General features: G+C 38.3%; 1 protein-coding gene across 1 annotated transcript; it reads right to left on the minus strand.

Moving 5' to 3' along the window:
- Positions 1 to 12,419: 12,419 nt before the first annotated feature.
- LOC105106893 (olfactory receptor 4B1) lies at positions 12,420 to 13,371 on the minus strand. Its single transcript, XM_011000691.3, has one exon. It carries the CDS (start codon positions 13,347 to 13,349, stop codon positions 12,420 to 12,422), a length of 930 nt encoding a protein of 309 aa, XP_010998993.3. The 5' UTR covers positions 13,350 to 13,371.

A 13,371-nucleotide genomic window follows, 5' to 3' on the forward strand; every position in this document is an offset into this window, starting at 1 on the left:
TTCATAGCAAGTGAGACAGTGCAAACCACTTTACAATACAAACGTAGCGCAGACTCATTCATTCAGCCAACGTGTGCTCAATCAGCATTACAGATGACCACTCTAACAATTTTTATATTAGCAGATTAAGGCTCAGAGAAATGGTTATTTACCCAGGATCACACAAAAAGTAGCAAATTCTAGGACTCAGAACCAGACTTTCTGACTTCAGTCTGGGTTCTTTCTAATCCACTGTAAGATATTCTGAATTTGGGGAGCCACTCAAGTCCAGCACCCACATTTTTACCATCTTTATTGTATCTTGATAGCTCTCTCTTAACAGGGAATCTCCATAAAACACTTCTCCTGGATTCCTTCACTTCCCATAAATTTTATCTATAAACCCTCACACTTTCTCCCCAATCTTGCTGCCACCATCTTCACGCCTGCTGTCAGCCGATGTCTAAATTACCAAAGCCACTTAGTCTCCACAACCTCCCACTCCATCCATCGTGCACTCTGCAGCCAGAAAGTTGTTTCCTAGACCCTTCTTTCCTCAGATCCTCCACTGCTTGGGAGTAAATGGGGGAAACCCTGAGCTCCTCTGACTTACTGTTAAAGACTTTCATAACCTCACGCTCTCACTCACTAAACTTCCACTCACCTCTGTTTAATTCAGGGTCCTCTCCACATCCCACAAGCCCACTCTCCTCACTTCTACCACAGAGACCCTTTTCACCAGAAATGCCCTCTCCTTGTTCCTTCCAGTCCTACCCACCTTCCAACCCCAATTCCAGGCTTACGTGTTCAGTGAATCTTGCCATTAAAACTCCAACGCATATGTATCTTCTCTTCTCTGAGCATTGGAAAAATACTTTGGTGATTTTCCTTAAATGCGTATCAAATCAGTCTACTACTCTACCTAAAATCTATCAACACTTCCTCATTGCCCACAGCACAAACTCCAATAGTCTTAGCATGGATTCCGGATTCATCCTAAACTGGCCATCGCCTATTTTTTTTTGCAACCTTATTGTCATCCCTTAAATGCACATTATACAGCTATTTCCCAGTCCAAAATTTTCTTTCTCCTTTCTCTGTGTGAAATATTCTCTTCTTTCTAGATTGTGTGAGGAACCTCATTACTATGGGAATAATATATTCCATCCTTTGTTCTCTTACAGTAGTACTGTATCACAATTCTTTTTTAGCAATTAGCAGATTCTTTATAATTATGGTACTGTTTTTATATATATGCTACCAAGAAATACAGTGTCCTAGTATTCAAAATTATCTGTTTGATATTTTTCTTACATCTTTATTATTAATTGCATTTAAGTTGACAGTAATAGCTAGTACTTCAATAGCATCATATGTCACACATTTTTGAGTTGTAATTAACATGCACTAGTCCATTTGTTTCAGGGATACAACATAGTATCACCACAATAAGACTAGTAATCATCAGTCACCATACGAAGTTGTCACAATATTGTTAACTATATTCCCTCTGGATACTCTACATGCCTGTGACTTACTTACTTTACAGCCGGAAGCTTGTACCTCTTAATCCCCTTCACCTGTTTCATTCATCCCCCCCACACCCTTCCCCTCTGGCAGTCACCAGTTTGTTCTCTGTATCCAGGAGTCTGTTTCTGTTTTGTTTTGTTTGTTCTATACTCATCAGTTAATTCCCAGAACAAACCTGTGTTGTGACTATTATAATTAACACCCCTTTTTACATAAGAGGGAAAAAATAAATAAACACCGTTAAGTGAATTAACTGGCCTAAAGCTACACAGGAGTGGAGCCAGGATTTCAACCCAAGCAGGTGAACCACAGATCCTGTGCTCTTTGACCAGTATCTATACAACTTCTAGGTACACAACACGTCAGGGAAGAGTTAAAATTAAACATTCCCTTTTGTAAGATGTCCAAGGTATATTTATCCGCCAATACAAATCTTTCTTGTATGAGTGTGAACTCAGTGGTTTTGGATCAACTAGAGAAACTAAGGAAAGTATTCTAGGACCGTTCTGAGAGATCACTCAGAGGCACGAGAGGGATCACAAAAGGTCCAGTTTTTCCAGCCTTCACCCCTAATGGAAGGAATAACTGATAGCCATTCTCTTTGTGGTTTTTTGATAAAGTACGGTTTATTTAACCATTCTCCTGTGCTGGACATTTAGATAGATTTTTATTGATTACTATAATCCTCACTATAATTAATATCTTTGTACAAATAAAGAGTTCACATTGATTATTTACAAAGTATCAGACACTGTTTCAAAATTTTACATATATCTAAAAAAATCTAAGTCTCATAGTTTTCTTTGGGGTTGGGGATTACTTTGTGCATATTTGTGTAAATATATCCATAAGGATTCTTGGTATAGGTGAAACTGCTGAATGTAAAAAGCATGCACAGTTTAAGCTTTAATAAATGTGTGATAGCCATTCTCTTTAAAAACCACATCTTCCTTTTCTGTCATCTCTGCCTTTCAGTGTTTATTCCTCTCTCTGCTACCCCACCCCTTAGCCCATTTCCACCATCTCTCCCACTGAGCTGGCAAGAAATATCTCCTCTCTCCCCACAAGATTCCCTCAGCTAGAATCTTGGGGGGGGGGGGAATGTGACCAGCATATAAAAGCCTAAATCAGCCTTTGAGCATGTAGTCTCTACATCAGGTAACCTGCTGGGCTCTGGACCAGAGCATCATGATAGAATGCCAACAATGGCCAGAGGAAATATAATAGAAAGCTTCATATGCCAAGTGACTGATCTCAGAGTGATGTAATGAGACCCCCATTCCAGTCCCACTTCCTAACTCCCAAACAGTACCTCACAGAATCCCAAAATTGTAAAGAACTTTAAATTCATCGAATTTCATGTTTTGTATAATTTACCACAATAAAAATAAACAAACTGAATTCATTACTCCCTTCCCCGCCTCATGAAAATAATCTTCAAACCCAACCAGATCATTTAACAAATGGACACTTGCAGCTATAAGAGAGGAACTGACTTGCCCAACATCCTATGGCCGTTTAGATACTTTGCACTTTACTTCCAGCCATGTCACCTACCTATTGGTAAAAAATATCCGGTGTGGTTCCTCCTGCCTTGGAGCGAGGAATTGAGTCAGATGGATCTCAGATGCACTCAAGTATCTCCAATTCAGCATGAAGTTAGCCACTCTGCTGGAATCGATCATTACTCAAAGAGATGATCTGGTTTGGTGAAACTACGATGGGATGGAGAATTGAATTCCTCTCTGGGCATCCTGGTCCCTGTGAAGCAAGGTGCCTTGGCTAAGATTACCAACTCAGTTGATTTTTCACTGAAGTCCTCCAGTGACCAAAGTCCTGGTCACACGCAGCTAAGCCACTGTGACTGGAGCTGAAAAGACTTAGAGACCTTTTACTGCGACCTCCTTTGCTTATAGATGAGCTGACAGAGGCCGAGAGAGATTAACTGGTTTCCCAAGACACACGCTAGTTATTCACCAGGTTTCAGAAATCAGTGTTCTTTCAGCATTGATGACTAGGTGCTGGTTGCTACTGCCACTCAGGGGTCAAACTTTGTCTGCAAGAACAAATCACCAACACTCCTGGGAGCTTTTAGAAAACAAAGCAGATGGTGTCTAAGATGAATCACAAAAAAAAAAAGGGGAAATTCAGGGGATCTGGATCTGGGTTGATAATTGGATTCATAATACCTAGGAAATAACCAAATGCTACAGAAATCAGCAAGCCCAGAGATTTTAAATCCTGATTTTCATTGAAAAAAAAAAACCTACCCACCCAGTGAAACTCCAAGTGTTGTAATTAAATGCTTAGATCCTTCAATAAGTTAAGATCCTTGAATACATTAAGCCACACACTATAATCAAGGAAACAACTTCCCCATGGAATTTCTTTTCTCTAGGGTAAAACTTTGTCTACTAAACCTTGACTTAGGAAAGGTTCAAAATCTTTTCAATTAGCTTAGTGAGATTTCCGTAAAGTTTTGTACCCAGTAATGAGCTCGTAAGAGAAGAAAGTTGAAAGAAAGACAAAAAGGGAACATTTTTTCCAGAATGGACTGCTGAGAATGAAAAGGAAAATTAATAGAGAATAAAGAGGACCGAATAGGGAGCCAGGACCCCTAGGCATTCACTCTGGTTCAGTAATTGATCAACTATCTGTCTTAATCACGTTGTTCCGCCTCTGCACCTTTCACACTCTCCTGTTTTCACTTCCAGATGAAATGATTGAGTTGGGCTAGACTATATCCATTGTTCTTTCCAATTCTAACATTTACGTATGAGTTGCTTAGACTCCCTGTGCCTCAGCCTCTCCATCAATAATAATGGTGATAATAATATAATAGAGTGAGAATTTCCTCAGAAAGAGATGCCATTCATCCATCCAGCCATTCATACTTCCACTCAGTGAATGGTATTGTGTCCTTTATATGCAGAGCACTGCTCTAGGTGCTAAAGATTTGGCAGTGAAAAAAAAAGTCCTTAAATCAAGGCGATTACACCCTTCATATTCCCACCAAGATGATGGAGGTAAAAATAATAATAACAATATAAGCAAATAAAACTTGATATGCAAGGCAATCGTTAATAAGCCCTATGAAGAAAAACAAAACAGGTTAAGGAGAATAGAGATTGCTAGTGATAGTAAGGAAAGGCCGGCTCTTGTCAAGATCTCTGCTGTTATGAGAATAAGGAAGGGGACATGGGAAATATAAGGAAGCCAGTTAGGAGAACATCACAATAACACAGCCAATAGATGTTTATGTCTTTGCCAGGACTGTAGTATTGAAGATTTTAAGAAGTGGTCATATTCTGGACATTCTGAAAGCACAACTAGATTTGCTGATGTCTTCATTGAGAGGAGAGAAAGAAAGAGAAAATTCAAGAATACCTCCAGGTTAGACTTGAGCAATGAAAATTGAGTTACCATTACTGAGACTGGAATTACCATAGGAAAAGCATGGGACCTGGGAAGATTCAGAGTATGGATTTGGACATGTTAAGTGAAGTTTGCTTTTCAAAACACCAGTAAAGATGTTGACATGATAGTTGAATATATGAATCAAAGTTCAGGGGAAAGGTCAAGGTTGAGCTATAAGTTTGAGAGTTATAAACACATGAATGGTATTTAAAGCCATGAGACTCAATAAGATCTCCTTAGAGACTCAGACAGAATTAGCATGAGAACATAGCCCTACGGCATGCTGATGTTAAGAAATCGGAGGAACAAGAAAGAATCAGCAAAAGAAAAGAAAGGTGGTTAATGTGGTAGGGAAGGAACCAAGATGGTGGCATAAAGATAAAGTGAAGATATTGTTTCAAGGAAGGAATGGTCAGTTGGGTCTAATGCTGCAAAAAGTCGTTTTAGGAAGCAGTGAATCATAAAACAGGAAATCCCCCAGGCACAGTTCATTCCTGATCCATAGGTTGAGAGGCCAAGGCGAAGGGCTAGCTGAGCACAGGAGGTGACTGCTACTAGTGCCCCCTTCCTTCCAGCCACCCTGGCATCTCTGTGGGGACATGGGGTGGTGAGCATATGGCCTTGTGAGGATGGGTTAGAAGAGCTGATTAGTGAGAGATGAGATTAAAAGTAGTCAGCCACAGAGGAACCAGGGTATTGAGGCACAAGAGCAATTTTGCCCCTAAGCCAGAGTAGTAACTATAAGTTTGTAGCACAAGTAAACACTGAAAAGCTGTAGGTGTATGCTGCCCAGTTTGGTAGCCAGAAGACACTTGTAGTTATTTAAACTTGCTAATTAAAATTAACTCAATTCTTTAGTCGAACTAGGGATATTTCCAGTGTTCACTAGCCACATGGCTAAGTTCTGCCATATATCAGCGCAGATACAGAACATTTCCATCATCACAGAAACAGAACATTTCCATCATCACAGAATGTTCTGTTCGCACTGCTGATCTAACCACAGCAGCTTCAGAAACAGAATGTTTACCTAGAACTTCATGAAGCTTCATGAAGACAGGTACCTTCTTTGTCTTAAGTATTGCTCTGTATCCGAGCAGTTAGAAAAATGCCTGTCTTTTTGAATAAATTATTAAATAAAGCAAAAAACCCTGAAATGGTTGAAAGATTAAGTAAATTATTCTACAGTTGGATTCTGTGATGTTACCAAGCCCTTACAGATCACCTTTATGGAAAAAAATGTTTAGTAAGCAGATGTGTTTTTTGAGATATAACTGACATATAACATTATATTAGTTTCAGGTGTACAACATAATGATTTGATTTTTGTGCTTATTATGAAATTATCACTACAATAAATCTAGTTAATATTCATCACCACACATAGTTTAAAAAAATGTTTATTGCCATAAGAACTTTTAAAATTAACTCTTCTAGCAACTTTCAAAAATACAATACAGTCATATTAACTATAGTCACCATGCTGTACATTACATCCCATGACTTTTTTATTTTATAACTAGAAGTTTGTACCTTTTCACCCCCTTGACCCATTTTACCCACCCCCTACCCACTGCTTCTGGCAATCACTGATCTGTTTTCTGTACCTGTGAGTTCCGTTCTGTTTGTTTTCTTAGATTCCATATATAAGTAAGATCATAACAGTATTTGTAGTTCTCTGTCTGACTTACTTCACTTAGCATAGTGGTCCACTCACGTTAGGTGAGTCCACTAGGTCCACTCACGTTATTGCAAATGGCAATTGTTTATGGCTGAATAATACCCCATTGTATGTATATACAACATTTTTTTATCCATTCATCCATGACAGACACTTCGGTTGCCTCTATGTCTTAGCTATTGTGAATAATGCTGCAGTGAACATTAGGGTGCATAAATCTTTTTGAGTTAGTGTTTCAGTTTCTTTCAGATAAATAGCCACAAATAAAATTGCTGGATCATATGGTAGTTTTATTTTTAATATCTTGAAAAACCTCTATACTGTTTTCCATAGTGACTGTAACAATTTACTTTACCACCAACAGTGTACAAGGGCACGCTTCTCACCATATCCTTGCCAACATGTTTTTTCTTGTCATTTTTCTGACAATAGCCATTCTAAAGGGTATGAGGTGGTATGTCAGTGTGGTTTTGTTTTGCATCTCCCTGATAATTAGTGATGTTGATTACATTTTCGTGTACCTGCTGGCCATTTGTATGTCTTCTCTGAAAAAGTGTCTAATCAGACCATCTGCCCCTTTTTAATCTAACTGTTTGGGGGTTTGCTATTGAGTGGTATGAGTTCTTCATATATTTTGGAATTAACCTCTTATCAGATATATGATCTGCAGATATTTTCTCCCATTATGTGGGCTGCCTTTTTATTTTGTTTATGGTTTTCTTTTCTGTGCAGAGGCTTTTTAGTTTGATATAGATCAACTTATATATTTTTGCTTTTGTTGTCTCTCCATTTAATGTCAAATCCAAAAAATATTCACCAAGATTGATGTCAAGAAAGATTTTTCCCTTTGCTTTCTTCTAAGAGTTTTAGTTTCAGGTCTTACATTCAAGTCTTTAGTCCATTTTGAGTTAATTTTTGTGTATGGTGTGAGAGAGTCATTTAGTTTCATTATTTTGCATGTGGCTGTCCAGTTTTCCCAAACCGTTTATTGAAGAGACCATCCTTCCTCCATTGTATACTCTTGGCACCTTTGTTGTAAATTAATTGACCCTATATGTGTAGGTTTATTTCTGAGCTCTCTATTCTGCTCCATTGACTTATGTGTCTGTTGTCACACAAATACCATACTATTTTGATTACTATAGCTTTGTAATATAGTTTGAAGTCATCGTGTATAATGCCCCCTGTTTTTTTCTCCTTTTTCAAGATTGCTTTTACTATTCTGGGTCTTTTGTGGTTCCACACAAATTTTACAATTGTTTGCTCTATTTCTGTGAAGAATATCACTGGAATTTTAATAAGAATTGCTTTGAATCTGCAGATTGCTTTGGGCAGTATGGACAGTTTAACAATATTAATTCTTCCAAATCCTGAGTAAAGTATATCTTTCAATAGATATTGAACCGTTCTTGCATCCTTGGAATAAATCCTACATGATTAGGATGTATGATTCCTTTGATGTATTGTTTAATTCAGTTTACTCTAATTTTTTTGAGGATTTTTGCTTCCAGTTTGATCAGGAATATTTATCTGTAATTTCTCTTTTTTTTTTTTTTTTTTTTTTTTTTTTTTTTTTTTTTGTAATGCCCTTTTCTGGTTTTGATATCAGGGAAATGCTGACCTCTTAAAATGAGTTTAGAAGTTTCCCCCCTGTTCTATATTTTGGAAGAGTTTGAGTGAGGTTGGTATTCATATTTCTCTAAATGTTTGGTAGAATTCACCAGTGAAGCCATTTGGTCATGGATTTTTGCTTGTTTGGGGAAGTTTTTGATGACTAATTTAGTCTTTTTACTAGTAATCTGTTCAGGTTTCCTCTTTCTTCCCAGTTCAGTCTAGGTGTATGTTTCTTAGAATTTATTCATTTCTTCCAGATTGTCCAATTTGTTGGCATATAATTGTTTATAGTAGTTTCTTATGATCCTTTTATTTCTGCAGTATCAGTTATAACATCTCTTTCATTACTAATTTTATTTGAATCCTCTCTCTTTTTTCTTGGTGAGTGTAGCTAAAGGCTTTTCTGTTTTGTTTATCTCTTGAAAAAAACAGTACTTAGTTCCATTGATCTTTTCTATTCTCCTCTTTGTCTATATTTCATTTATTTCTGCTCTGTTATTTCTTTTACTAACTTTGGGCTTCATTTGTTTGAAATCTTTCTTGTTTCTTGATTAAGGCATTTATTGTTATAAATTCCCCTCTTAGAACCGCTTCTGTTGCATTCCATGATTTTAATTTTTTTAATTACAAAATAAATTTTGTATAATAGAATGCTTCAGACAATATGCCAATCTTAACATCCATTCTCCCTTTTCTCTTTAAAAGGAGAACAGACTAAAACCTTGATTTTTAACAGAAAACAATTTCACACCGAATAAAATATTAGAATTTCCAGTCTCCCTTGTAATTAAGAGTGACCATGTGACATATTTCTGTTGAATAAGATGAAAGCAAAAGTGTTATGTGACACTTTTGAAACCTCTCCTAAAAACAAAAGTGATCAGTTTATCCTCTCCTCTTCCCCTTTACAGCCTCCTATGATATAGAGGAAATACTAGAGCTGTGCTGTCTAATATGGCATTCACTAGCTACATGTAGCTTTTTATATTAAAATTCAGTTCTTTGGTCTCACTAACCACATTTCTGCAGCTCAACAGCCACTACCATATTGGACCTCACAGATAAAGAATATCTTCAGTGTCACATAAGTTTTACTGAACAGTCTTGATATGTAGTATTAGATGCTCTTTAAGGTCATGAGGTTGAATCTACATGCTGAAGATAGCCGACTCTGAATTTCTGATAATATTGATGAAACACCCAAAAGTGTTGGACTTTTACTTCTGTATTTCTATAGTTCTCTCTCATTAAGTTGCTTTTTTTCCTACTGTATGCAGTCAAACCTATATCTAATATATGTATATATAAATAATAAATCGGTAAAGAATAAAAAATTGTATGTGTGTAGTAGTTTTTAGCCCTCTACCAACTTGTCCTTAATGAAATTATTTTATATTTATTGTGTAAAAAATACATTTTGGAGGGTTTCTTTCTTCCTTTCTTGATGCTGTGGCAGAATCAAAGGAGAGCTAACTACACAGTGTCCAACACTAAGTGGTATAATCAGAATTTTACTACTTCTGTGAATTAAGTAGACATTTTTAAATTTAAAAACAATATCTGGCTCTTAAAACAACTGAAAAGATGTTTTCCTTTGTCTCCTATGTTTTTTCCAGGGAGACTGTAACAAAGTAATTAGCCCTCAGTAGACTCACCCTCAGTAGGTAAAGTAATCCCTCAGAAAATCGACAATCTCATTAGAGCAGATGTTATCTGTCCATGAGTATCCAAGGCTCACAGTGTATTGATGATGTTCTTTCTGTAGCTTTCAGTGAGGAAACAAAAGGTGCGCATGAGTGAGAGGCTTCTATCACAGCCTGCATCCTAAAGTCCTAGTCTGATACAATACAATCAAGGTAATAAGAAAAGGAATGGTAGCTGCACTGAGTTTAGTTCTGAACCGAATGCTTTCAAATATATATTACCAAAATATAAGTCATTCAGCATAAAAGATAGTGAGGCCATGTTGATAGTCAAATCTATTTAACAAATATTTATTGAACACCTACAATGTGCCAGGTACCATGCTGCTACACACTCAAAAGCAATTAAGAAACAGAGACTGTTTAGCCCAAAGAAGCCTCAAAACAAAAGGATTTAACTGCCTTTGACTTTTACCTGCCTGAAACTTTTGTTAGGATGTAATCAAGTGTATCCCCTCAAGACAGAAAGAAGTGCCATGTAGTCATCACACAAATGAAATGAATAATCAGCACTCATTATAATCACGATTATGATAGCTACTATTTGTTGAGTCCATGATACCAACCCTATACCATTCTTTTCTTAAACCTTTATGAATATTATCTTTTTTAATATTCAGAACACATATGAAGTTCATACTATTGTTAATCTTATTGTATTTATGATAAGCAGGTGTAGGGTGAAGTAAGTACTTCAATCATGGGTTGTGGGAGAGGGGCAACTGGAAGAACGTGATGAATTTCAGAGCCTGAGCTCTTCAGATTTTAGCAGGAAGAGATTCACTCCACACCATGAGACAAGCTCATTAAAAAAAAAATCTGTAAAATGTGATCTAGAAAGGGCTGCTTATTCACAAGTGCTTACAAAGCACCAGGTGAGAGCATGATATTTAGAGCTGCAAAGAAGAGACAGTGGATAGTCCTGCCCTTGAGAATTCACAGTCTAATGAGAAAGAAAAACAAACAAAATAATACAATCAAAGTGATACGGACAATGATAAAATTATGTAAAAATTGTCATGGATAGGGGACACAAGTTCAACCCAAGGAGGAGGAAGGTCAGACAAGGACTCATAAAGGAGGTGACTTCAACCTAGGTCCTAAAGGATGTATAGGAGTTTGCCATATGAAAAGTGTGGCAAAGCAGTTCCAGGAAGAAGTGGTATTTTTTCAGGGCTTATTGGTGGCCATCCATGGGCATGATTACTGGGGACAATGAGGGAAGTGGGGAAGTTTCCCTGGTGCACTTAAAACCACCATTCATTACATGCTCCACCAGCACCTAGGAGAAAGGGAAAAGCCCTTAAGGCCTAAAGCATACAGTGATATTCCATGCCTCTGCAAGGAAGCTGCCCACATCATTTCCTCCAGTCCTCAAGGAGAGCTGGAAGGATGGAGGGAAAATGCAAAGACAGTCTGTAATTCCGAAGTCAATGGGGGCAAATGTTATGATATTCTCTAAATTTTTCACCATGATTAAGAGTCTGGTGAGAGGAATCTCTGAGAGACAAAATAATAATGTAGGCACAGACTGCCCCATCCTGTTTCAACCAAAAAACACTAAGAGGCATGATAAAAAGTGGACTTGGCCTGATCAATCAGAATAAAGGACAGAAGTGCGGAGTAAATCTTCAGTATTATCTGCTTCCTCTTCATCCTTAAAGTTAGGTCTGATAAACTTTTTTTTACATTCTATATTTATTTGCATCTGGATAAGGCTAAAAGGGATGTCTTTCTTTAAAATGTTCGACTTGATCTTTCCCTGCTGATAGCTAGAATCTATACTGTTATCATCTTCTTTTCTAACTATAGAAGATGGACATTGTGAGCGGAGATCGAAGGACTATTGTGCCAACATGTCACAAGAACTGAAGTTGCTCCTGGGACCTTTCTGGTGCTTGTGATCAGGTGATCTAGAGCACAAGATGTCAAAGCCACCAGAAGAATAGAGAAGTCCCTGGATGCAACTTCCCGTTTTCAATTTCCACACTTGTCCACATTAGAAGAGTAGATCAGATTGGTGCCCTCCTTCTCAAGTATCCCCTGATAATTCCTCTGGCTTCCTTTTTTTAACTAAATATAACTTATTATCATTAAGGAGGTTGAACAAAGAGGGGAGCATGAGGAAAGACGAAAGGAAGGAAAGAAGAGAAAAAGGAAGGGGGTAAGGAAGGAATGCCAGGAGATCATAGGACTAAGTGATTTAACCTATAAAATACTTATTGAAATGTTCTCCTTTGTATTCGCACTTAGTTTGAGCCTTAGTGTTTCCTAATCCCATGATATTGCGGGAGATCATGAAGCCAATCTGACCTCTGTCCTCGGAACATTACCAGAATACACCAGGGAGTCTTAAGTTACTAAAGAGAACCATAGCAGCAGTAACATTAAGTCTTTACATTTGTTTCTGCCATTCATGAATGTCCCACTAAAATTAAAATCCACTTCAAGAACAGAATAATCAGACACATTTTTTTTTAATCACTTTCTCATTTTCACTCCATCCCTGAGTTCTCCTTTTTGCCCCACAGTCTCCTCATGGCGATTTTCACCTCTGCGTTTCTGAGTGTGTAGATGATGGGGTTCAGCATGGGGGTGACCACCGTGTAGAACATGGCCACCAGTTTGTCCTCAGTGAAGGTGGAGGAGGGTCGCATGTAGAGGAAGATGGCAGGACCAAAGAACAACATGACCACTGTGATGTGAGAGGCACAGGTGGAGAGGGCTTTGCGTCTCCCCTCTGAAGAATGGTTCCTTAAGTTGACCAAGATGACAATATAGGAGGACACCAAAAGGAGGAAGGAGCACAGAGCAATTAAGCCACTGTTGGCCAACACAATAAGCCCCTCCACAGAGGTGTTGGTGCAGGCAAGCTTGAATAATGGCTCGAGGTCACAGAAGTAGTGGTCAATCACATTGGGGCCACAGAAGGGCAATCGAATGGTGATAAGAATCTGAATTATGGAATGAATAAAGCCCCCAAACCAGGAACCAGCCACCAGATGGTGACACACAGGCCGGCTCATGATGGTTGTGTAGTGAAGGGGTTTGCAGATGGCTACATAGCGGTCATAGGCCATCACCACAAGCAAGAGTATCTCAGTGACCCCAAAGAAGTGAAAGAAGAATATCTGAGCCACACAGCCCTCCAGGGAGATGGTTTTAATCTTGGCAAGTAAGTCTGTGATGAACTTAGGGACAACAGTGGAGGAATAGCTGATCTCCACCAGGGACAGGTAGCTAAGGAAGAAGTACATGGGGGAATGCAGACTCTTACTGACTTTGACCGTCAGAACGATGAGACCATTGCCCACCACCGTGGCCACGTACACAGGAAGAAACACCACAAAGCACACTCTCTGCACCTCTGGGTCCTGGAAAAGGCCAGTGAAAATTAACTCAGTCACATTATTCGTAGTGGCCATGGACGCCACTTGAAGGTGGATC

The sequence above is a fragment of the Camelus dromedarius genome, chromosome 12, assembly GCF_036321535.1.
Source record: "Camelus dromedarius isolate mCamDro1 chromosome 12, mCamDro1.pat, whole genome shotgun sequence".
NCBI lineage: Eukaryota > Metazoa > Chordata > Mammalia > Artiodactyla > Camelidae > Camelus > Camelus dromedarius.

What these genes read in the sequence shown, in the direction of transcription:
- LOC105106893 (XM_011000691.3), bottom strand. Translation starts at nt 13,349, where the DNA reads ATGGCCACTACGAATAATGTGACTGAGTTAATTTTCACTGGCCTTTTC.